Source organism: Macrosteles quadrilineatus, unplaced genomic scaffold, assembly GCF_028750875.1.
Source record: "Macrosteles quadrilineatus isolate MER2022 unplaced genomic scaffold, UCM_ALF_1.0 Scaffold_1__1_contigs__length_201487025, whole genome shotgun sequence".
Lineage (NCBI taxonomy): Eukaryota > Metazoa > Arthropoda > Insecta > Hemiptera > Cicadellidae > Macrosteles > Macrosteles quadrilineatus.
The window spans coordinates 141,467,492-141,490,838 of NW_026542594.1; the positions used below are offsets into that span (position 1 = coordinate 141,467,492).

Sequence of the window (23,347 nt, forward strand, 5' to 3'; positions counted from 1 at the left end):
GTTTAATTTGATGAATATAAATTTACAAAGACATTTGTGTCCTATTTTTTCATGAGTTTAAAAAATATAAGTTTTTTTCAATAAATAGCACTTTGTTTAGTTGTAGTACCATTAACTAAACTGAACCAAACAAATCTAACGTTAACGCCACAGCGCTCTGTAAAAGTGTGGCGGGCGATTGTCTTCGTAAATAAATTAAACAAACCATAAAAGAAAAATCAATATTTTAAATTCAATATACATATTAGTTGAATTAAATATTTTAACACGTTCGCTACTGCAATAGTACGAAATTTTCCATTCACATGGACCAGCGACGCACTTATGCGACGGCCGGTTTCCACCCATAGACTGCCGTCTCATATATGCGACGGCTAGTCGCAATAAAATAGACTGCCGACGCATATTTGCATCGGGGTTCTAATGTTATTAAAATGCTTATATCTTTGTAGTGGTCTATTTGAAGGCACTGAATTCCCTGCAGTGGTCTACAGAGATGTCTGACGCACAACTGCGTTGCTTGGTCTGTGGATATGATGATTGGTGACGTCATATAATAGTTGGAAAAACTGGTCTTTACTTTTCTGCATCACTGTATGTACGTATGCAGTATGTATGCTGCAACATCCTATGTAGCTTTTATATTTGTTCAGTTATAAACTGTTCTTGAATAATCTGTTTATTTTTTACTTACTTTCACCTTAAAACACAAAAAATGAACTGTCGCATATATGCGACGTTTAGTCTATTTCAAGAAAACTATGATAATTTTCACTATTGTCTTCGCTGTAGACCGGGCGTCGCAAATATGCGACATTACAAAAGGTTATAAAAAATACAAAAAAAAAACAAGAATAATTTATTTACAAACAAGATTGTAGCGTATTACAATGTAAATGATCACTGGTTTACAGGTTTTTGCCCGTGGTCTGTGTGTACTGTTATCCAAGTAACAGCCGGTCTATGTGTAAGATTCAAATGTATACCTCGGTCTTTGGCAATGACCGCGGCGTCGCATATATGCGACGCTCAGTAGCGAACGTGTTAATCAATATCTATATAATGACAATTTCATTTTATAATACAGTATAACTTAGGTTCTATGCGGGACTGTACCCCAAAGCGTAGATTAATTTCAATAAAGCCAAAGTCATACTTCTTATTTCTATAACTCAATCTTTAAAAAAAAAAATTGTTCTTTGTTCATTTTAGTAGAGTGTTAATTCATTTAGTATATGGATACAGGTGTATTTCCTTTGATTTAAAAATGTTATTTAACTTGACAATTGTTTTATAAATCATACATAACCTCATAGTTTTATTATTATGAGGCCTACAGATAAGCAAAGACAATTTTGGTGAACTGAAAACAAATGTGTTCGTTTAATGTCCTATATTATTTCTTGTTTGTTTTAGGCTACTTTTCTAAAATTATTATGCCCAAATAGAACTTAGTACTAAACGCAATGATTAGAGCGAACACTATAAAATTGCCCGGAAATAAATGATTAAGACGTCACACCAATTCACCAACGCAGTCAAAAGTTATTAAACATCAAACTCGAATAAAACAGGCTCCATGTTTTACAATAGGTTCAGATGTATAATGTACTTATTTATAGTATCCAAAGCTAACAATTATACTAAAATTATAGGGATTGCTTGACTTGTTCAACTCAAATGCCGGACTCGTATATAAAATAAAAGAATCTGGCAGTGGTTCTTCTGATAGACTGAAAGGAGCAGATAATGAAGAAAAGGTTGTTTACGGCATTATTGAAGAGGCTGGCAATAAGGGTATTTGGATACGTGATATCAGGTTTAAAAGTAATCTCATGATGACAACTTTGGGAAAGATACTAAAACAGTTAGAAGGAAAGAAAATGATCAAAGCCGTTAAGTCCGTGTCTGTAAGTACTTTTTCTATTTGTAGATTAATAAAGTTTGAACTCTAGTACCTAAGATCTTATTTTGCTATAGAGTCTAAATACAGTAGACTCCCTCTTATCCGGACTCCTCGGGACCGAGGCCAGTCCGGATAACGGTTTTTCCGGACGTCCCCAAAAACTCATTAAAATGGACCGTTTACGGTGATATTCGTCTTAAATTTAGGAGAGCATTGTATTTAGACATGTGATCACTGGTCTCAAATCTTTCCCATAAGAACAGTCGTTACAGTACCGCCCACTTCCTGCCGATCTAGTCCGGTTAAACCAATGTGCCGATAATAATTGTCCGGTTAAAGAGATGTCATTTCCGTCGACTGTAGTCCGGTTAAACCGATGTCCGGTTAAAAGGTGTTCGTATGAGAGGGAGTCTACTGTAAATTGAATCACAACTATTTGTTGATTATGTTTTTGTAACTCTTTTGAAGGTTTTTTATTTTAAACCCGCTTCTGCTGGACACACATATAATCGTTAACATTGATTGGGCCTCTGTTTTTATTAGGGTTGCCTACCGCCCTGCTTATGAGAATGCTGGATTCTAATTCAAAAAAGCTGGTCCTAGGTCAATATCGAAGGGGGGATAGTTCTATATGTATCCTCAGAGCGGTAGCTTCATCTAATTCATAAAGTAGCATAGAATAACACAGTGGTAATGACGCCATGTTTTCAAAGTTCCGAGCCCGACTCTCTTACCAAGAAATCGGCTTCACTACTGGTATAGCTGTAGGTATAGGAGTGGCGACTCTATATTTATTCTATGCTCTGTGGTTAATCTATAATCCTTTACTGATAAATAAGAACATCGCCAGTTTGGTCCTAAAAATTTAGTAGCTCTTAATAGGTTAATAACTGAGCCCAGCTGTTCTAATTGTGAGGTTTATAGTAAACTGTCCTAGCTAAGAAACAGCAGTCCTAGTAAACTGTCAGTGTTCTTGTTGAAACAGCAGTTCTTAGACGGCTAAGACCAGACTTGTAAAAGAACATATCATTCATATTCAGCTTTACATATGTAACGGCCTGGAATATTTTTGCCTCATTTGGCTACTAATTCTTTGCTTTGATTGGTCCGTGATGGTCATGTGACCGCTACACCACAGCACAAAGACTGCACGAAAGCCCGGCAGTCCACGATGTAAGAACGTACGGTTAGGTCTGTGCTGCAGCACCCTTACTCTTTCTTTGTTCCTAGATTCCTAAATTACAAATTTAATGTTTCCTGAATTCTAAATTCAATGTTTCCTACATTCTAAATTCAACCCTTTGAGGTCAAATTTCAGATAGCCTTACTTATAGCCGCATTAGGTTGTCTATAATACGATTATAAATTCTAAAAAAAAATATGATTTCTATATTTCTTCTCCTTATTAATTAATTGGTGGTGTTCTATGACTTTCCTATGTGTCCATAGTTTGCAAATCGGCTCTTTCAATGATTTCTAAGAAATGCAGCACAGTGTTAATTCAGTTTTATTTTTAGTATATCAAATTATCCAGGCTCTCTAGCTTTTTTCCATTGTAGTATTTATGCCAACACCAACCCAAATTCAAATAGTAAATATTTCATTTCAATCAAGTCAGTTAATGTTTGTAGCAAACTGTAAAATTAGCAAAATTATTGACTGTTTACAATATTAACCCAAAAAAGAGATCGATGCAATTAACATATGTTCTTCTTCTCACTTTTAAATTCTGACAACAGCTGGAGTTTCATAACAATTTTTGTTTCCCATGTTAATCTTATGGAGAAATACGAAACTTTAAAGGGCCCCAGGGCCTCACTTGCTAATTATTTCCCTAAAAAGAAAGTTTCCTGCACAACTTAACGTTACACTCTTTCCAATGACACCAAAAACATGCCAATCGGTTCAGTAGTTTCGGAGGAGTAATTGTCACAAAAAACCTGCTTGCGTATTAAATAAGTAATATAGATAGATGTGTTTCCAATTCAATGCAAATTAATAAATAAGTTATGATTCCACGCGGTGTGTTTGGCTTCATCCTTCCTGCTACCGTTGGGTGAAGAGGCCAGAGGCTTTTTGTCAGCATTACACATATGTAACACAACGTGTGCTGCAGTCCTAGATCTTCAATGGACATGTAGTCGTAGTTATGCTCGGTAGATCAATAATTCAACTACATATAATTGAAATGTTAACTTTCTTGTAATTTTTTTCTTTTAAGCAGCTATGGAAATACAAGTCTATGAAAATCAAACTTGCTTTGGGTAATGGATAGTTTGGAAATACTTGTAGAGCCTCAATACTCTAATTTGTTTAAGCATGAGTTGAAAGTTGTTTTTCGTGCAAAGGCAATACTCCAACTTTACCCATAAAAATGGTTGAACACTAAAGTAACATTTATCAACCATCAATTCATCAGTCATTAAAACCTGATTGGTCAAACTGTTATTCTAGGCAAGCAAGAAAAAAGTTTACATGCTGTATAACTTGGAACCCGACCGCTCACTGACTGGAGGGGCTTGGTACTGTGATCAGGACTTTGAGGCTGAGTTTGTAGATGTGCTGAACCAGCAGTGTTACCGATACTTGCAGCAGCGCAAGGAGAAGACAGGCCCTGTGGCCGCCAAGAGTGGACCTCTAGTGGCTCAGACGATGGCGTACGCCACAGCTACGGATGTGTGGAAGTTCATCACAGAGCTTGGCATCAGTAAGGTGAGAAGATTTTTTAAAAAAGAACACGAATGAGCTACTCACAGAGTTTGATGATTGTAAAAAAATTATATTTTCTCTCTCAGTCTTTGTTCATGTGATAGTTGATGAGGCATAACAGTTGGTATAGGTTACAAAGAGTTGTGCTATCTGTTTTGCTTGGTGAAAAAGTCAGTGTATTCGCCAAAAATCATTAATTTACTTAAAGTCAATATAACATCGATTAGAACTAGCACCAAAACTTAAAAAATAACATGGATGTTAAAATTACAGCATTTCTGCAGAAAAATAATATGGATCTTAAGAGTCTTCATTAGTGCTGCGACCTTGAAGATAGTCCCATAAGACTAATGTTAAACATGTATAACGCCTTCCCTGGTCGTCATAAAAATATAATTTTGGTGTCAAATTAAAGGTATGACTGTTCTCTAGGGAAATGCATTTTTTATATTTTTGAAACAAACTTAAATATTTTGTAAAAAAAATTATAAACATATCAGAAACGTGTTTAGTTTATCATTTGTTTACAGATAATTAGAGTTTGTTTCAGAAAAATAAAAAGGCATTTCCCTAGAGAACAGTCATAGTACCTTAAATTTGACACCAATATTATATTTTTATGACACCCGAGAAGGCGTTGCGGTCACAAGTTCAACATTAGTTTTATGTAGGGATGGACGGGATTGAATTTTTAGTTCGGGACGGGATTTTTATTTCCTTCCCGATTTTCGGGACGGGACGGGACGGGATTTTTTTCTGTGCATAAAAAGAAAGTACTGTATTTCAGTTACCAAAAAAGACATACGAAATCAATTTTTACCATTTGTGGCACTGATCTATAAAAACCAAAAAATGGGTAACAATTTACTGGTACCTATAGTAACTTGTGACTCGCGGGTCACGGGGTGATCGTCTGTATGACTCACGGTCACGGCGCGATCGTCGTCATGACTCGCGATCACAGCGCGATCGTCGGTATGACTCGCGGTCACGGCGCGATCGTCGGTATGACTCCGCGATCACGGGGTTATCGTCGGTATGACTCGCGGTCACGGGGTTATCGTCGGTATGACTCCGCGGTCACGGGGTTATCGTCGGTATGACTCGCGGTCACGGCATGATCGTCGGTATGACTCGCGATCACGGCGCGATCGTCGGTATGACTCGCGGTCACGGCGCGATCGTCGTCATGACTCGCGGTCACGGCGCGATCGTCGGTAGGACTCCGCGGTCACGGCGCAATCGTCAGCATGACTCGCGGTCACGGCGCGATCGTTGGTATGACTCCGCGGTCACGGGGTTATCGTCGGTATGACTCGCGGTCACGGCATGATCGTCGGTATGACTCGCGATCACGGCTCGATCGTCAGCATGACTCCGCGGTCACGGCGCGATCGTTGGTATGACTCCGCGGTCACAGGGTTATCGTCGGTATGACTCGCGGTCACGGCATGATCGTCGGTATGACTCGCGATCACGGCGCGATCGTCGGTATGACTCGCGGTCACGGCGCGATCGTCGGTATGACTCGCGGTCACGGCGCGATCGTCGGTAGGACTCCGCGGTCACGGCGCGATCATCGGTATGACATCGTCTCCTGCGTTCGCGGACCTATCGCTCGCAATAACGGCGTCATCGGCACTCGCGAAGCGGAAAAATCGCCGACGATCGGACCAAATCCCGTCCCGAAAAATTCCCGAGTCAAACGTAATCCCGTCCCGATAATCGGGAATATTTTTTCCCGAAAAATTCCCGAAATTTCGGGACCCGTCCATCCCTAGTTTTATGGGACTACCTTCAAGGACGCGGCACTAATGAAAACTCTTAAAATTACAGCATTTCTGCTGAAAAATCGCCAAGCTGGTAAATCACCAACTTCGTTGTTGATTATTGGTATTATCATAGAACATGAGAAAAGGTGATGAACATTTCTTGAGAAAAATCATATCTTAGAAGAATGCTGAGGCAACTTGGTGACTACATCAGTAACTGGCTGTTATAGGTTCAACTGTCGGAAGATGACATCAAGACAATCCTGGATACATTGCTTTACGATGGTAAAGTAGACCGGATTTTAAATGTGAATGGAGAATATCTATACCAAGCCATGGAATCCTACTTGCTTCCTCCTGGCATCGTTCGCATGCCTTGTGGAATTTGTCCTGTAAGTTTGTTTTCCATTATAATTTAACTACATCAATTGAAACTTGTCCAAAAAAAAAAAAAAGTAGGTACAGTGTGACAAGTGGACTGGCCATTTCTATAACTTTTAAGTAGGGATTGACAGGATTGAATTTTTAGTTCAGGACGGGATTTTTATTTCCTTCTGAATTTTCAAGACGGGACGAGACGGGATTTTTCCCTCCTTACAAAAACGTGTTTGTTACAAACATATAAAAAACATATAAACATATTTTTATTACTGCATATATAAAAAATAGCAAACTAAATCTATTTCCAGCCTTTGTGGCACTTATTCACAAAAAAACTAATAGGACCTATAAAAATACACAGGTAGGTCAAACAAAATTTGTGACTTAAAATTTCATAATTGGTTTAGTTTAACTGTAAACAATCAGTCCCATTATAAAATACCCCTAGCTATATACTGTATATACAAACATATATCTAAATATACTATCACTGTATTTTTAAAACATGGTTATCATTTGAAAAGTGGTTTAGCTGTAAAAAGTTTGTAAGCTAAGCTTTTAAAGCTCAATTTTGTAATGTGTACCTAACCCAATACCATCATGACTAATCTGCGATGGCGGCACCATTGTCTAAACATCTACCATGTTCACGGCGCCATTGTAACATTATTCGTGGTCACGGTGCCATTGTCGACAGGTTCCGCGGTCACAGCGCCATCGTCATCGCCTCCTAAAGCCGCGGGACCCTCGTAAACATCTCTCATAACAGCGTAGACGTAGTCACCTTCACCCGCCATACCGGCGATATCTCCCGTGATCGCGGAAATGGCGTCTTTGTCAGTTGCAAAACGGCGAATTTGCCGACGATCAGGTTAAATTGTGTACCAAGAAAATCCCGAATCTAATGTAATTCTGTCTCAATGATCAGGAATATTTATTCCCGCGTCCATCCCTATTTTGAAATCATAATATGTCACATGTGTGTCCAGGTGTCGTAGGCTACCTATGCATCAACTCTCTTGTACTTTGACTGCAGTGGGGTGTTACAGTAAGCTTGGCTATTGAAAGCTTTCCCAATTTAAAGTGAGTCTATGATTTGTAAAAAGTATATTATTCTGAGTTGAAAGTTTTGGTATGAATAATTTATAGGAAAGGAATAGTGGCTTATAGCTGAGTCTTAAACTGATTTTTAAATTGGCTGAATTAATGGTAGGCCTACAGCAAGGCCACACTAAAAAAAAGGCCGTAATGCTCGTCAAGCATGACGTCACGATAGAAGACGGCAATGACGTAATGTTTGCCATTTGTGATCAGCTGCTTGTTTTAATCTTTTCATCTTTTCTTCACATTACGTCATTGCCGTCTTCTATCGTGACGTCATGCTTGACGAGCATTACGGCATGTTTTTTTTAGTGTGGCCTTTCCTACAGGCCTACATATTTTTATTTTTATTCACTGGCAAATTTCAAATCCAAATGTTGCTGGTTTGATGCTGGAAATAATGTTTTTGGACTCAATCCCATAGAATAATCTACAAATTGAGCTTATGATAGTTTTATTTGAAAAAAGGTTGTTGCTTGAAAAATATTAGGCCTACATCTTAACAATTTTACATGATATCATTATATTACTACTGAACAATGTCAACTTGTTCACATAATACTGATCATCATCAACTAGTTGACAGCAGTGGGGGAGTGTGGCAGGCAAGTGAGTCAGGCAAGTGTGGATTCTGGGTGAAGGGGTTTTTATTTGTCATATTGCCATAGACCATTTTTATTTAGCTATTAATTTTACTAGTGTTGCTCAAAACCGAGTAATTGTCAAGTATTACAGGAGTTATTTCAAAACCAAAGACTCGACTCAAAGCGTATCTAACTAATGGCAATATTCACACTGTTCATAACAGCGTATAGTCATAATATAATTATCATTTTTATCATTTTTTAGAACATGATGTTTGTTTAGTATTTTTTACAAATGTTTCCCGACTTACCCATAGCCGTATTAAGTGACACATGTTTCTTCATCATTGATAATGATAACAATTGTTCACATTAATCAAGTACAACCCAATTTTTTGCATAATCTGTCTGTCACAATTTTGTTTGCTTCAATTGGCATTCTTTTGTAATAACATCAATCCTACTAATATTATAAATGAGAAAGTTTGGATGTATGGATGGATGTATGTTTGTGACAAGTGAACGCGAAAAATATTGGTCGGATTGGGCTGAAATTTGGCATGATGATAGCTCACATTCCCGATTAACATATAGGCATATTCTTATTTCAAAAATCCTTTCGGGCTCCGCCCCAGTGGCTCTGGAGTTTCCCATGTTAACCTTATGAGAAATGGAATTATTGAATCTTAACAGCTGTTTCAACTAAAAGTTGGTTCTGTTCTATGATGTTCAATAGCATTAAAGTTACAAGGATTACCAACAGGGTGCAGCACTATTATTTCTTTTACATTTATGACAACAGCTAATTTGCAACCAAAAGGTGAGTGAGCGTAGCGAACGAACTTCAACCTGGAGGCGAGTTAGCGTAGCGAACGAGCTAACCTGAAGGCAAGTGAGCGCAGCGAACGAGCTCCAACCTAAACGTGAGTGAGCGTAGCGAACGAGCTCCAACCTAAAGGTGAGTGAGCATAGCGAACAAACTTCAACCAGGACGTGATTGAGCCACGCGAACGAGATAATCTTGAAAATTAAGAAGTTAAACGGGGCAAAGCCCGCGGGTTACAGCTAGTTAATTATACAGGGTGGTCATAAATCATTGGAAACATTTTAAGATGAAATAAATAAATAACCAAGCATCTTAGAAACGTGAGAATTGTTTTATTAAAAAGCGAAAATTAGAGCAGTTTTATACAGTAACTGCAAAAAATAATACAAAAATGTCAATAATAATAATAATAATAATTATAAAAATTTTATATGAAAAGTCTGTAAAAGTCACCTAAACTGTGAGTGTAAGCTATGTTTTCTAATAATTTATTACCACCAATTATTTTGGGTGAAGCCTCCTAATTCTCCTTAATGAGCAAGGCCGTTTCATAATTTCAAAATTAGCGAAATATCTTGACTATTTTCATCCTCATTTTGTAACTTAACATTTAGTATTTACAGTTAGCTGTTGTTTCTTTATTTTTTATTTTAGTAAATTCTTGTAACTTTTGGTTTTGATGTGGGAAGGGACGAGTGGCTTAGTTATGAGGGGAATTTGGGCTCCTGACATTAGGGGGAGTAATCGAATCGATGACCACCTCTGGTTGAAATTATTATTATTGAGAACGAGGTGTTAGCCCGTCCTACGTACGGGAGTAGTCAGTTAAAACTGTGTAGGCCTATAATTCAGAACAGCTAGTTTACACGTATAAAGACAAATTTTATTGCAGCCTACAGTAGAAAGAGTAATTATCAATTGAGAAGTGTATAGGCCTAGTCAACGATACCACCTTCCATAGCATACCTGCCTCTTCCATAATTATTATCAGCAAAAGACAATTACTATACACAATTTCCAGTAGGTCTGAATAGAAACGACCTAAAATAAAACGATAATATCCAATAAAATTCACAGTACACATAATTTAACTTTGGTGTCCTAACATCAAAACTAATCATCACACCTATCCTTTATATCAATTTCAATGCATTAATTGCTAAATAAATAAGTGTAAACAAAGAAAAAAAGTAAACACGCTAGTAAAGCTAATGACGTAATTGTCAATGTTTATTATCCATACCGTTATCAGTTCTATCCTTGATAATTACCCACCCTCATTGAATAAACGTACATCGTAATTTCCCATATTAGTTCATTTAAACTACAATATATTCATAGTTGAAATAAAAGTGATATTTTCACGTTTGGGGGCGCTGATATAGGCACCCCCAAACGAAACGTAACCACAACTGAACACGATTTCATAAAAGGATGGTTTGTCTAATTGCAGTATCCTAGGTCAATGTTGACGTTGTGTTCAATCTGTCATCCATCTGTTTATCTTTGTATAAAACCCGGCTGAGGTTGTGGTGGTAATTTAAAATCGTGATTCCTGATTACTCTTGATCTTCTTTTTATGACATAAATATTTCCGGGCCTAATCCAAACAAAGTTAGCAGACAAACACAAACATTAATTGTAAACATACAGCTACCATTAAGAATTAATACATGAAAACACTGTTATTTTTTTATCTTTCCTTGAAAAGTGGAGCAGTAAAATAATTTGCATTTATCCTTTTTTATTGAGACTCGTGTACAGAGCCTCGATTTGTACTGTGGTTTAATTAATTTTGGTTAAAACTGTGGTCTAATTATCTCTACTAATCTTACTTATTTCCTATAATCAATGACAAAATAAAAGTAAATAAAATAACCTCATAGTTCCACAGTTTATATTTAACCAGCTGTTAGTTAAAACAAATTATATTGCTCTAAAACAAATCGAAGATTACAATGATTGCTTTAAAAAATAATTTGAACATCCTAGTATTTTACTATGTATATTTAATTATATTGTAATCCTCTTACCGAAGAATTGAACATATCAATGATTAGCATTACATATAGTATAAATAAGTCAACCCTAAGAATGTCTTTACATTTTTATCCAAATGCTGAATTTGTGACACAAAAGCTGAATGTTTACAGCTGTTATGTTAAGCAAATTATTTTATGCCAAAAGCAAGTTTAGAATCTTAGCGTCGACTGCTAGACTTTTAAAAAATTTAAATTTAATTTCTAAAAAACTGGGACCCTAAACTAAAATTATGGCTTCGACATTCAGAATCGTGAAATAAAAAAACACTGTTTCATTTTAATATTATAGATTGGCTCTCACCTTCAGCTATTTTTCTTTATGTTAGTTTTTTAATCTTATGCATGACTTGTTGTTAATGTTGATACTAGAGATGTCAAAATTTCGGGAAAACTACATTACTTTTTATTTGAGATTTTCTCGAGCTGGAAACTGTCAACGACTTTACTCTGATCGCTAGTAATGATTATGATGTCTTTGCAAATTACAATGATGATGTATCAGGGATCGCGATACTGGATCATGGTGTTTTTACTATTGCGGGAGACAGTGATGATGCTTTTGTCATCACGGGAGATGTCCACAATTTTGAAACTAGTATTGCAGGGCACAATCTTGGAATGTCACTGCAAGTGATGTTGATAATGTATCCGGGATGGGAATAGATGATAATGATGCCGCTATTGCAGAAGACGGTAATAATACCTTCGTGATCGTAGGAATTGTCCAGGATATCGCCGCTATCATGGGGGATGATAATAATGTCTCTGCGACCTCGGGAGACATACATGATTTCATAGTTATTACGGGAGAAGATTTGGTTATTCCCAAGATCTCAGGAGATGTTCTTGAATTTGACGTGATCGTAGAAGATGTTACCGGTTTTGGTGTTATGGCAGGTGATGGTGATGTCCCTGTGGTCGCGGGAGATACTAACGATATTGATGTGATCACAGATTACTTTAATGTTGACATATAATTGTGAAATAAAGGCCCTAAATTGTGTTTTATCACTGTTTTTTTTTAACTTTACACAAGAATTTTAAAGCAAACTGAAGCGTTTCTCATTGCAGGGGAAGACAAATCCTATCCTGTTCCTGTTCCGAATATCAATAAAAATCCTGTCCCATCCCTAATTAAAAAATACAAACTGTCTATCCCTAGCTGGTACTAAAAGAGTTTGTTTACTGTATATTCTAGTGTTTAATATGTTTACTGTAGCATATTGGGCTGAACTGTACCTACTCATGAACTATTCCTTGTTTCAGGTGATGCGGAATTGCAGTGATATTAGCGCAGTCAATCCTACTAACTGTGCATATCTAAGTGAATGGTTATCTTAAGCCAAACATTATTTTTGTTACTGTTATAAGACTATAAAATCTTTTTTAACTATTCTAATTCTTATCTATTGATGCAGACCTTGATTATCTGGGGTAAGGTATTGGCAATAATACAACGTCCCTTTCCTTTAGTTCTGTCACTTTTGTGATGGTAAATACAAATTCGAGACAGCAACTAATTATTTTACATAAAGATACAAACGTACATTTCACCACCAGGACCTAAAGTGACTTTTTTTTTGACAGAAATGAGCAAGGGTTGAAAAGACACTTTTAGCCCATGTGATGAATACAATTTTTGTCAAACTGCACTTTTCATACAGCTCACTAAATCACCAAACAATAATTTCAAACATTGTTTATTTTTTTAAATAAGCTCCTTAAATTGTTTCTGTCTTGTTTTGCTATCGTTTACAAATACCTGTCTCCGTTATTCAGAAGCAGCCTGTATTACCCTGCTAACAGAATAACAAATTCAAATCTGTCAGATTTGTATAATTAATAACCAACACAATTCTTATTTGCTCAAGGGAGAAAAATATCTTCATTAGTCCTGCAACACAGATATTGAAAACAGCCGTTTTTGCTACAGTATGCCAAAATAATAGTAATATTTTCATAAGTATAATAATTTTCATCACTAGTGCCTAAAGTGACTCCTTTTGACTCAAGCTCAAGTTTTATGATCAAAGCGAAGCCAAAGTCGTAAAATGAGCGAAGGTCGAAAAGACGTTTCTTGCCAATGTGATTTAACTATATTTTTCGTCATATTGCATAATTAATTAACAAACTAAGCTAGAACAAAAAAATTTTCATTTTAAGACAACCTCCCAAAACGGCTTCCAGCTTCTTTTCAATTCTGCTAATAAGCAGCTGTTTAGTAAGTGGATCAAGCATTTTGTCTATTAGGATTGTGTTACTGTACATTATATCATCGATATGTGAAACTATTGAGGAGAATACAACAATAAGCTAAAACCTTACCTAATAAACAATCGTTAAATAATTTTGATCCATGCGATTGTTACAAGCGAAATTTATAACTGTTTACAACAGCTGATTTTTACTCCCTAGGGGGTTAAAATGCTACTTGAGATCCGCAATGCATGTATTAAATTGGCTGTTTTGCTGCAGTATGACAAAATACATATTTTAGCGAATTTCCCATATAGGGAATAAGCTATTACCGTAGTACTCATGGTAAGACCTGGACGCGGGACCGATTTTTTTTTTCGTTTTGAGGTCCCTAGAGGCCAAAAACACCATCCGTTCAAATTCATATATATATATATATATATATATATATATATATATTTATATATATATATATATATATATATATATTTATATATATATATATGTGTCCGTCAGCACGATAACTCGAGCAAAAATGATCCGATTTTGATGAAATTTGGTACAAACGTGTAAACCTACGTTTATTCGAACGAGTTCGCGAACCAGCATGATCGGACCATGGGAACAGGGGTTTATGGGGGCTTTTATGGGGTAAAAATGGGTTTTTCCTATTTTTGACCCAAAAAACATAAAATTTTGAAATTTATTTCCAAACTATTTTGTAGAGCTTAAAAAAACAAATAATTTAGTATATTGAAGCGTTATAATGCGCCTAATGGTTACGGAGAAAATTAAAAAGAATTGTAAATTTAAAATTCCCATGTTATTCTTATGGAGAATAAGTAAACTGTTGTAGTTTGCTTGTTTGTGAACATGTTTTGATCAAATTTGGAAAATGTTTTTATTTCTTACGAAACTATTCACATAAAAAAAAAACAGTTTTACCCTCCCTGATGCAGCAAACCTAAGTACTTGTTAAACTAATTCTATTTAAATCAAGAATAAATGTTATATTTTTAAGTAGACATTTCAGTGTAAATTCAATCAGTCAAATGGAAATTCGCTTAGTCTGCAGGTTTGCTGCGGCGGGGGTATTTTAATGTTTTATCAATTAGTAACATGACAGGGATTGGTATTAAAAATGAATCCACAATTGGGACATTGAGTTTAATATTTTATCAAAGAAAGGCCAAATCTAAAATATAGCATTTTGTTGGTTGATAATTTATCAATTTATATTCAGTACTAAATTTTACAGCCTTATAACATATCCAACTACATTGAAACTTGTTATTCAAAGCATCATTATTTAATATTCAAAACTCAGATCTTTGTAGAAAGTCATAGTAAGCTGAGACTGCCTTCTCTTGCATGTAAGTCTCAATAGAGCCAGGTCTGGCAAGTCTCAGGTTGGTGATAGCTCTGTCAGGTGATAGACCATGAAACCCCACCAAGTAGCAAGCTGCCATCACACCTGTTCTACCTCGGCCCTGCCTGCAATGGACCCCCACTGCCTGCAACCGTACACAGCAGTTTGGGAAATGCACAGTAGAACCAAAGTGAACTGAAATAGTACATTGATTACGTTACTAGTCCAGAAAATAGTTGTTTACTGGATGAGTACGGGATTGCCATACGAGTACGGTCAACACATTTTGGACGAGTGACATAAGATATTTTTTGCCATTCTACTTTGAACTAACCTAACAATAAAAAAAAACCGTATAAATCCGTTATACATTTCCACCGACTAAAGGACCAATCACTCATAACTTTTAAGAGAGGTTATGTTTTTTATTCTTTTATTGATTCGTTGACATGTTGCTAATTACTGTATAATCAGTTGGTGTCCTGTAAAAAATCCCCATTTGACTAAGCAAGCGGCTAACAGCTGTTTTCCGGACTAATTTCATGCATGTTAAGTCTATTATAATAGTGTAGTGTGGCGTCTGATTATTGTGGAAAACAAAAAAAATCTTGTGGTAGTTGTTAGAGATAAACATTCTTGTTATTTTGTTGTAAATCTTTATTTGCATCACACGTTTTAGCTCCAGTGTAAACATTGCTTCTACTTACTCACTTTGATCAAAACAATACTTTTAATTACATTGTTAGTGGGTTATTTTGATACAAAGATCAATATTCTTGTATTTTTTGTTTTTCCATTATTTCTTTTGAAGTATTACCATAATTATTTTCGTAATTGTAATAACTTACATTAACTGAAAAAGTTCTTAAGAGTCGGCAGGAGTGAATAATTTTGCATTGTTGTTGGCCGTCAGATGCCAGGCTAAACAGTGTTGTCCTAGCGCCGATCAGCAAAAACATGCGTTCACGTAGAATCATATTAATCATGCACCGTAAGCTTGATTACCGAGCAGAAAATTTTATGTGATTCTTAAATATATTTTCTGTGTGAATTGCTTTTCGGATTTTTAAGACTTTTGTTTTAGAGGTTGAACAAAATAACAGTTTTAGTCAATATACACTATACAGGGTGTTCATTTGAAAACATTCCGTATCTGTTGTGTAAAAAGGTAAGGCTTTTAACACTTGTTCATTTTAGACATGATGAATCCAATAAAATTATTTTCAATTTTGAAAAACGCCCCAAAAGGGCCCAACTTGGGGGGTAGGGTCGGTTTTTGAGAAATTTTAAAGTGTAAACATGGGTTGTGTGAGGCCAATTTAAAGGTCTAATCACCCCCATCATTTTGATGGAAAAAAATTAGTTATCTTTAACCATATTCACAGACAATAACATGTTCAAGGCCTAATAACAGTTATGGGTGAGTATTAATATTATTCATTTGGCCATTACCTCCTTATTTCTCTCCGCTTCTTCACAGATATCTATAAACTGTCTTATCTGATCAAGAGTTGGGGCTTGAAATTCTTGTATGGAGATTAACTTCCATTTCACTTTAGGATGATGTTTAGCTGGAGGTATTTTCTCTGGTGACAAAGTAACAAGGTGTTTTATACCACTTTCAACCACATATTCTATGTTTGCTTCCGTTTGTGGCCAGGCCATTGCTGCCAATTTTTCCTGTACAACCCAAGAGAAGTTCAACGGTGGATTTACATATTGTGACATCTGTAAAAATATAAATTATTCGTAGAAAATAAAACACAGCAAAATACGTTACCGGTAACTGAATTTTTACAACACAGATTCAACTAAACCAATAGGGGTTTTGGTTTTGAACTTTGTTGTTGTTATATAAATTTAACACCCCCGCCACAGCAAAATTACAAGCTAAGCGAATTTGAACTAGTCTGATTGGTTTTTTCTCAAATATTTCCATAGACAAGTCATAATTATTTCCTATTTAAGTAACATTAATCTAACAAGGACTTAGGTCTGCTTCGGGGAAGGTAAAAAGTGTGTTTTTGATCAAACGTTACAAGTATAAGATGGAATAAATAAAATTTCTGAGTTTCAACAAAATATACCTAAACAAAATATACATAAACAAACACTTAAAAATGTTAAATCAACCGGTTTTTTTTAAATTTCCTCTCTATAACATTAAATTGTACAACAACGCCTGAAATATACAAAACTGATTGTTTTTGTTAAGTTCTACATTATGACTGCAATGAAAACTGAACATTTCAATGTTTTAAAAATAAAAATTTCAAAAACAAATATTTTGAATGACTTTAAAACAACATCCTGTTTGCATTATCCAATCTTGGTGGTTCTCAAACTCATCCAAGTTGATTTTAGTTATTGTGTTCAACACAGAATTGTATAGAAGAATATACTGTAAAAGGTGGCTGAAAAGTAACTTGCCCCCCCTTAACTACTTGAGATATTTGAAATCAGTTTGGGGCAACCTTTCTAGATACTGATGTGCCAAAACACTGATGCTGTTTATTCTCTCACAATTTTTCCAAAATTGAGGATTATCAAGAAAATAGTAAATCAAACATAATCAAGTAAATAAGACACAGTGTTTTACTATCAAATAATCCCATCTCCTTTTTAAGTAAGACTACAACATTTTTATTAATAGGTATCAAAAGATCTTTTTTGAATGATTGGCATATTCGGTCAGCTACAGTGCCCTAGTTCTTAGTGTTGGACTGTTGGCAAGTTGCCCAGCCAGACTTCGTACAGTAAGCCATTGGCACCAAAAAACTGCATGTACAGTATAATACCATAGATAAAACATACTCCTCTAGTATAGATAATTCCGTTCCACTACCAAGTTGGCTTGAATCCAAGATGTATGTAGTGTAAGTGGGTTTCCTGCTTAAAGAAGTTCTTATGAGTACAACATTCTTATACTATACTCCATAATATCTTGGGCCAGAATAATGCAGCAGGTGACATAGCATGCACAGTTGATCTTCAGCTGCTTATTTTACCCAAACAAATTGATAACGTGAACTACAGTCAATAAAACAATATATTAAAGATTTTTCATTCTTACTGATCCCCTTGATAATTAAATGTAAGGTAAGAAAAGATACTCAAGTTTTTGTCCAGTTTAGGTTTTGTATGTAGAAGGGTTTTGTTGTTTACTAGTTTAATTTCTATTTCTTGAAAGATTTAGATTTCATTTACCAGTTTCGTATTTATTGTCTACTAGCAGAGTGTCCTTCATACGGGGTTGGCGTAAAAGTATAAAATGCGTTTTGCAGTTTTACTCGTGCTTTGCATTTGCAATGGGAGGGGACACGTTTTAAGAAAGTTTGGTTTAATTTAATTTACAGTATACTATAGTATAGCACATCTACCATAGCCATAATGTTCTACCACTGCTACTGCACCTAAACAATAAAAAGAGGAAAGTAAAATTCTCACAGCTTTTGTTGCTGCTTGGTCCAAATTAGCTGCTGTCAATGTTGTCATAAATGCAAAAAGAATTAATAGTGCTGCACCCTGTTGGTAAACCTTATAACCTTTTAATGATATGATATTCAATATCATAGAACCAACTTGAGTACCTAGTTGAAACAGCTGTACAGTAATTCCTTTTAAATATCATAGACAAAAATAATTAAATATAGACTCTGTCAGCTGTGCTGCGGTTACCATAGGTTCTGGCGCACACCGCTGGTAGCGCCATGTAGTTACGGCCTACGCCCTACGTAACTACACGGCGCTCCCAGCGGTGTGCGCCAGAACCTATGGTAACCACTGCACCTGACAGTCTATATATTTAATTATTTTGTCTATGTACTGTAAATATGAATACTCATTAAGATAACCATGGCAAACTCTAGAGCCACTGGGGCAGAGCCCGAAAGGATTTTTGTGATAAGAATATGTCTATACAGTATGTTAATCAGGAATGTGAGCCCAAATTTCAGGCATCATACCAAATTTCAACCCAATGAGTGAAAATTATGAAACGCACATTTTAATGTCCCTGGCCTTTTATTTTGTAGATACTGTATTAATTTTAGTTGTTATGTGTTTTAATATTTTTTTGGGACGGGGGCAACATGTCACAAACATTTATTTGGTTTTAAATATGTTCTAGGTATTTTATTTTTATTTTTAAAGTTTCGAAATTCACGACTATCACGTGTCCCTAGGGTACATTTTTCAACTTTCACGCTGTTTTTAGACTAATTATTATTCATGCCGAAATATGTATTGCCATATTTTATGTCATTAATAGTCATTAAATTTACAAAAAAGTAGCATAAAATAATTTTGATTGGGAAAAGACTATCATGACAAAATCAGTCTGCCCCTCATCTATATGACGTCACGACCATAATGGCAAAATTTGCAACTTTGGAACACATACTGGTTTGGGATGTGTGTTAGTTTTGTTGTGCCGGCGGCTTTGCAGTAAAGAAAGGAAACAAAACAAGATTAATAAAGGTTTGTGCTTTTTGTAATTTTGGTATTTCCACGACCACGTAGGCATTTGATGAAGTAGAAATTGTGTTTATTTTTGTTGATATGATATTTTAATTGCCACGTTAACCTAGAAATCCCATTTGCCTAAGATTAGGGCTGCCACCAGAACGAAAAAAAACGTGATATCACGACCGGGGAATCAAGACCAAAATAGCTTTATCAATTGTACTCTGTTATGGTCGTAAAAATAAATTTAAACATAATTTTAAATTGCACAGTTTAGTTTAATTACAACACATATCTTTGTTATAGCAGTACAATTAATTGAAGGATGTAAAAAAATAGATTTTGATCTATGTTTACATTGAAAGGTATTTTTATGAACTTATATAAGGGTAACGCCTATATTTTATAGAGTTATAAACTACTGTATAATAACATTTTATAAATAAATTATGGTTTATCAAGTCTTGTGGAATCTTATAAGAATAAGAGTAGTGGAATGGAAACCTTTAATAAACAGTGTACATAATGATTGTCGTTAATCACCAATTCCAAACCCTTAACACTCATGAAAATTCAAAAATTGATATATCGTTTATATTCCTATGTTTTATAAACACAAGTAGGACGCCTCTATAAAAACATAAAGGTATTTCATATATTGGTAACGTTTGTTCGGGGAGTTATACAAACTTGTAGAGGTTTTTTTAGCTTTTATTAAGATATTTTTAACTCTTCGATTTTTTTTAGAAAACCCAAATTTACCCAAATTATTATTAGCTTAATGAGCTGTTGATTAAAAAATTACACTAAAACTAAATGTATTTACAGCCAAACATATTTATAAAAATAACATTAACTATTTTAGTATTCATTTTTACGTCCGTTATGGTCGTGACAGAATTTTATGTTTTTCCATTATAGATGCTATTTAAAAAAAACCACCAAGATATTGCATTAACATGGACATTTTATGAAACTTAAAATAGGTACCAATGAAATAAAAATATAAAAGTGTTTGAAAAAATAAATAAAAATACCATATTCTAAAGTGCTTTTCTTGAAAACGTTGGTTTTTAAATTTTCACTCTAATACTACCAGTAGTTAATGCGTGGTTAAACTTCAAACAAACAAACACATAAACTTTCACATTTATAATCATTAGAATGAAGTAAACGATTTCAAAAGATTGAACTACTAAGAACTAGTGTGCCTAGAACAAACAAGATGAGCAGGACTCTCCGACTTGTTTGACCAGCTGATGTAAATTTACGTTTTTCATCGTTCGTTATTTGGTCATCAGGTCCCAGATGTGACCTCGACGCGTCGTCTGCACTGTCTTCGTTTCGTAGTGTTGTATGGGTCAGTATCAGTTAGTTAGTAATCTGTTTGTTGTAAGGTTGGGTGGGTTGCCTCTGGCTGGAGTTGTACAGGTACAGTATCACTATCACTCATTGTTTTCACTGTTTTCTTTCAGTCAAGGTCAAGGCAAGAAAGTCGCAATCATAACATCACATTCTTCCCAGATGTGTAGTGTGAAGTAAACAATTCGTTAATATTATATTAATAATAAATATTTTGCAATTTGATTTAGGCTAATAAACTAGTATAAATTTTGAAAATGATACCTTTTTCCCCAGCTAAAAAGAAAAAGTAATTATCTGTTTGGTAGGCCTAGGTCCCAATTAACCCTATAAGACTTAAAACGACAGTTTGCCTATTGGTCTATTATTGCTTAGGCTACTTGTTCACACATTATAATTACTTAACTTAAGTTTAACTTAGTAACCTACAATTTGTTTCTTTAAAGATAACTGCTAAACAAAATAGTTATATTTAGGTAGTTTTAAGGTTAGAGAATGTAGGCCTACCTATAAAGGTTGGAGTGACCTAAAGTGAGCGGATCAGTTTTGGATACCGATTCCAATCATTTATCGTTTTAGTATTGTAATAGATGAATCTGGATTAAAAGAAAGAGGGTGTGTCATTAAAACATTTTGAATCTTACCTTCTGTTCAGTTAGATTAGGTAGGGTACCTACGTGAGGCAAGCTGTTTTGTTTGTATCGATCGTGATCATTCCCAAGAACCTTTAACCGTAGACCCCTTTCTAACTGACTTCGCATTAACCGATAATCGGATTATCTGCCCTCACTCGTAAAATAGCCTATTAGGCCTACAGTTTGTTTTAACCGACCTTGTTTTGAGAGCAGTTCGGTTTAACCGCTGTTTCATACAAATCTCGGCAGTTCCACTACCACGCTTGGCCATGGGAACAATACGCTAAACTCTACAGAATGTTTAGCGTCTGGGTGTATGTCTCATGGGTATAAATAAACATCCTGTCTCGTAACAAAATGGTTGCTTATATCCTTTAATAAGTTCTGTATTATATAGATTTGGAAAGCATAAATTAAAGGTGTATGGCGTCAACTTAGCCACAGCTGTAATGCCTTTGATCTTTACTTTATTTAAATATTTATTATGTAACAGCTGTTGCTAGATTTTTAAAAGGTTTAGTTTTGACTAGGCCTGTATCATGATTTATATTATTGTATTTGACTTCAGTGTGTTTTGGGTCAATGCGCGGTCTTCGACGGTTGCTAATAATCCACTATCTATCTTCTATTGTAGATTCTTACCAAAAGCCGCAGAACTCTTAGGCCCCCTTCACACTGGGCCACCATGGTGGTGACACCGGTGGCGACACCATGGTGGCTACGTTACATTAGCATTGATTTAAATGAGACATCTTCACACTGAGCGTTTGTGGCGCGTCTGGCCACGCGACCAGAAATGCGGTGGCTCGGGGTTGCGATTTTCAAAGACACCAGTCTGGTGTCGCCACCACGTCGCACCATGGTTTCTTATCGGACTTTTCACATTGGAGCGACTGGCAGCGCCATCGGTCACTACCAGCGGGCATTACACAGTCTACTAGTGGAGTGCTAAATGTGCAGATCATGAATACTGGTACGGATGAAGTAGATACGGAGCGTTTTATATTGGAAATACAAAATACAAAAATACATTCTTGAGTAAGTGTAAAACTTGTTAGGGTTATTTCTAAGGTTAATCCACACCAGGGAGTATTGCATCCACAGTGCATGCCTATAAATATCCACAATTCGTGACCTCCTAGTAGCTGGATTACAGGACGACGCCACCCGTCCCAGTCTTCTTCAAAGGGTCCAAAACAGATCCAAGGAACATCATGTACAGTAGACAAAAAAAAGTGAGTGTGCGTGAAAGTGTTAGTGAGTGAAAAAAGTCCCTCTATTACTTCTATCTCTTTAAAACGGATGAACCCAAAAACTATGTTTTTTCTTACGTTTTCACAATTTCAAAAATATATATGCTAAAGCACCTGCTTCTTCGACGTGCATGATTTAACTGTGAGCTTTGCAGCTGCAGCTGCATTGGTGGCTGAGCTGGTGGTTCATGCACATTTTGACCGACCACCATGGTGGCCCAGTGTTAATAGGCCCTTAAACTCTTATTAAGCACCTTTACACTCTCTCCTTGGTGGTACAAATAGCAAGGGATCACTTCCTGTGCTTTGGACTCCAGAGACTGAAAAAGCGTTTCAAGCTTGCAAGTCTAGCTTGTCCTCAGTGACACTCCCAGCCACTTGATTCTTCTATAAGAAACTTTCACCAAAGCAAAGCTCTTGGCCGGGGTACTACAGTGAACTTCTAGCTGTGTATGAAGCAGTACAGCATTTTCGTCATTTTTTGCAAACCACGGCATTTACCATTTTTACAGATCATGAGCCTCCAATATTTGTTTTTCATCAACGTCGTGAGAAACTGCCACAGCTGTTCAACTACGTCAGCTTTTATTAATTTCCGAGTTTTCTACAGACATAAAACACACGGGCGGTTCAGAAAACATTGTTGCCAATGCTTTATCAAGTATAGAGGCTATTTCATTTTCAATGGATCCTGAGTCAATTACCAAAGCACAAAGCTCAGATGACGAACTCATCAACCTCATAAAC

At 35.8% G+C, this 23,347-nt stretch overlaps 2 protein-coding genes across 7 annotated transcripts in view; one reads left to right on the forward strand and one right to left on the reverse strand.

Annotated features, from left to right (window-relative positions):
* The window catches only part of LOC128985913 (DNA-directed RNA polymerase III subunit RPC6), a 31,701-nt gene extending 18,985 nt beyond the window's left edge, over positions 1-12,716 (forward strand). For all 3 annotated transcript variants that reach the window (XM_054405909.1, XM_054405900.1, XM_054405917.1), the window contains 4 exons: positions 1,656-1,910; positions 4,361-4,618; positions 6,618-6,779; positions 12,588-12,716. In XM_054405909.1, the coding sequence (XP_054261884.1) occupies positions 1,656-1,910; positions 4,361-4,618; positions 6,618-6,779; positions 12,588-12,662 (750 nt within the window). In that variant the 3' untranslated portion in view covers positions 12,663-12,716. The remainder of the gene's footprint in view (positions 1-1,655; positions 1,911-4,360; positions 4,619-6,617; positions 6,780-12,587) is intronic.
* A 1,954-nt stretch (positions 12,717-14,670) lies between these two features.
* On the reverse strand, positions 14,671-20,549 carry LOC128982930 (dual specificity protein phosphatase 23-like). Of its 4 annotated transcripts, none has more exons than XM_054402005.1 (3): positions 20,388-20,549; positions 16,339-16,614; positions 14,671-15,031 (listed from the first exon to the last, which is right to left on the reverse strand). In XM_054402005.1, exons 1-3 carry the CDS (start codon positions 20,388-20,390, stop codon positions 14,834-14,836), a joined length of 477 nt encoding a protein of 158 aa, XP_054257980.1. In that variant the 5' UTR covers positions 20,391-20,549; the 3' UTR covers positions 14,671-14,833. The 4 variants fall into 4 exon arrangements, with proteins under 4 accessions (XP_054257980.1, XP_054257981.1, XP_054257983.1 ...); XM_054402006.1 differs by lacking the exon at positions 20,388-20,549 and adding an exon at positions 17,361-17,520; XM_054402008.1 differs by lacking the exon at positions 20,388-20,549 and adding an exon at positions 17,317-17,520.
* Positions 20,550-23,347: the final 2,798 nt, after the last annotated feature.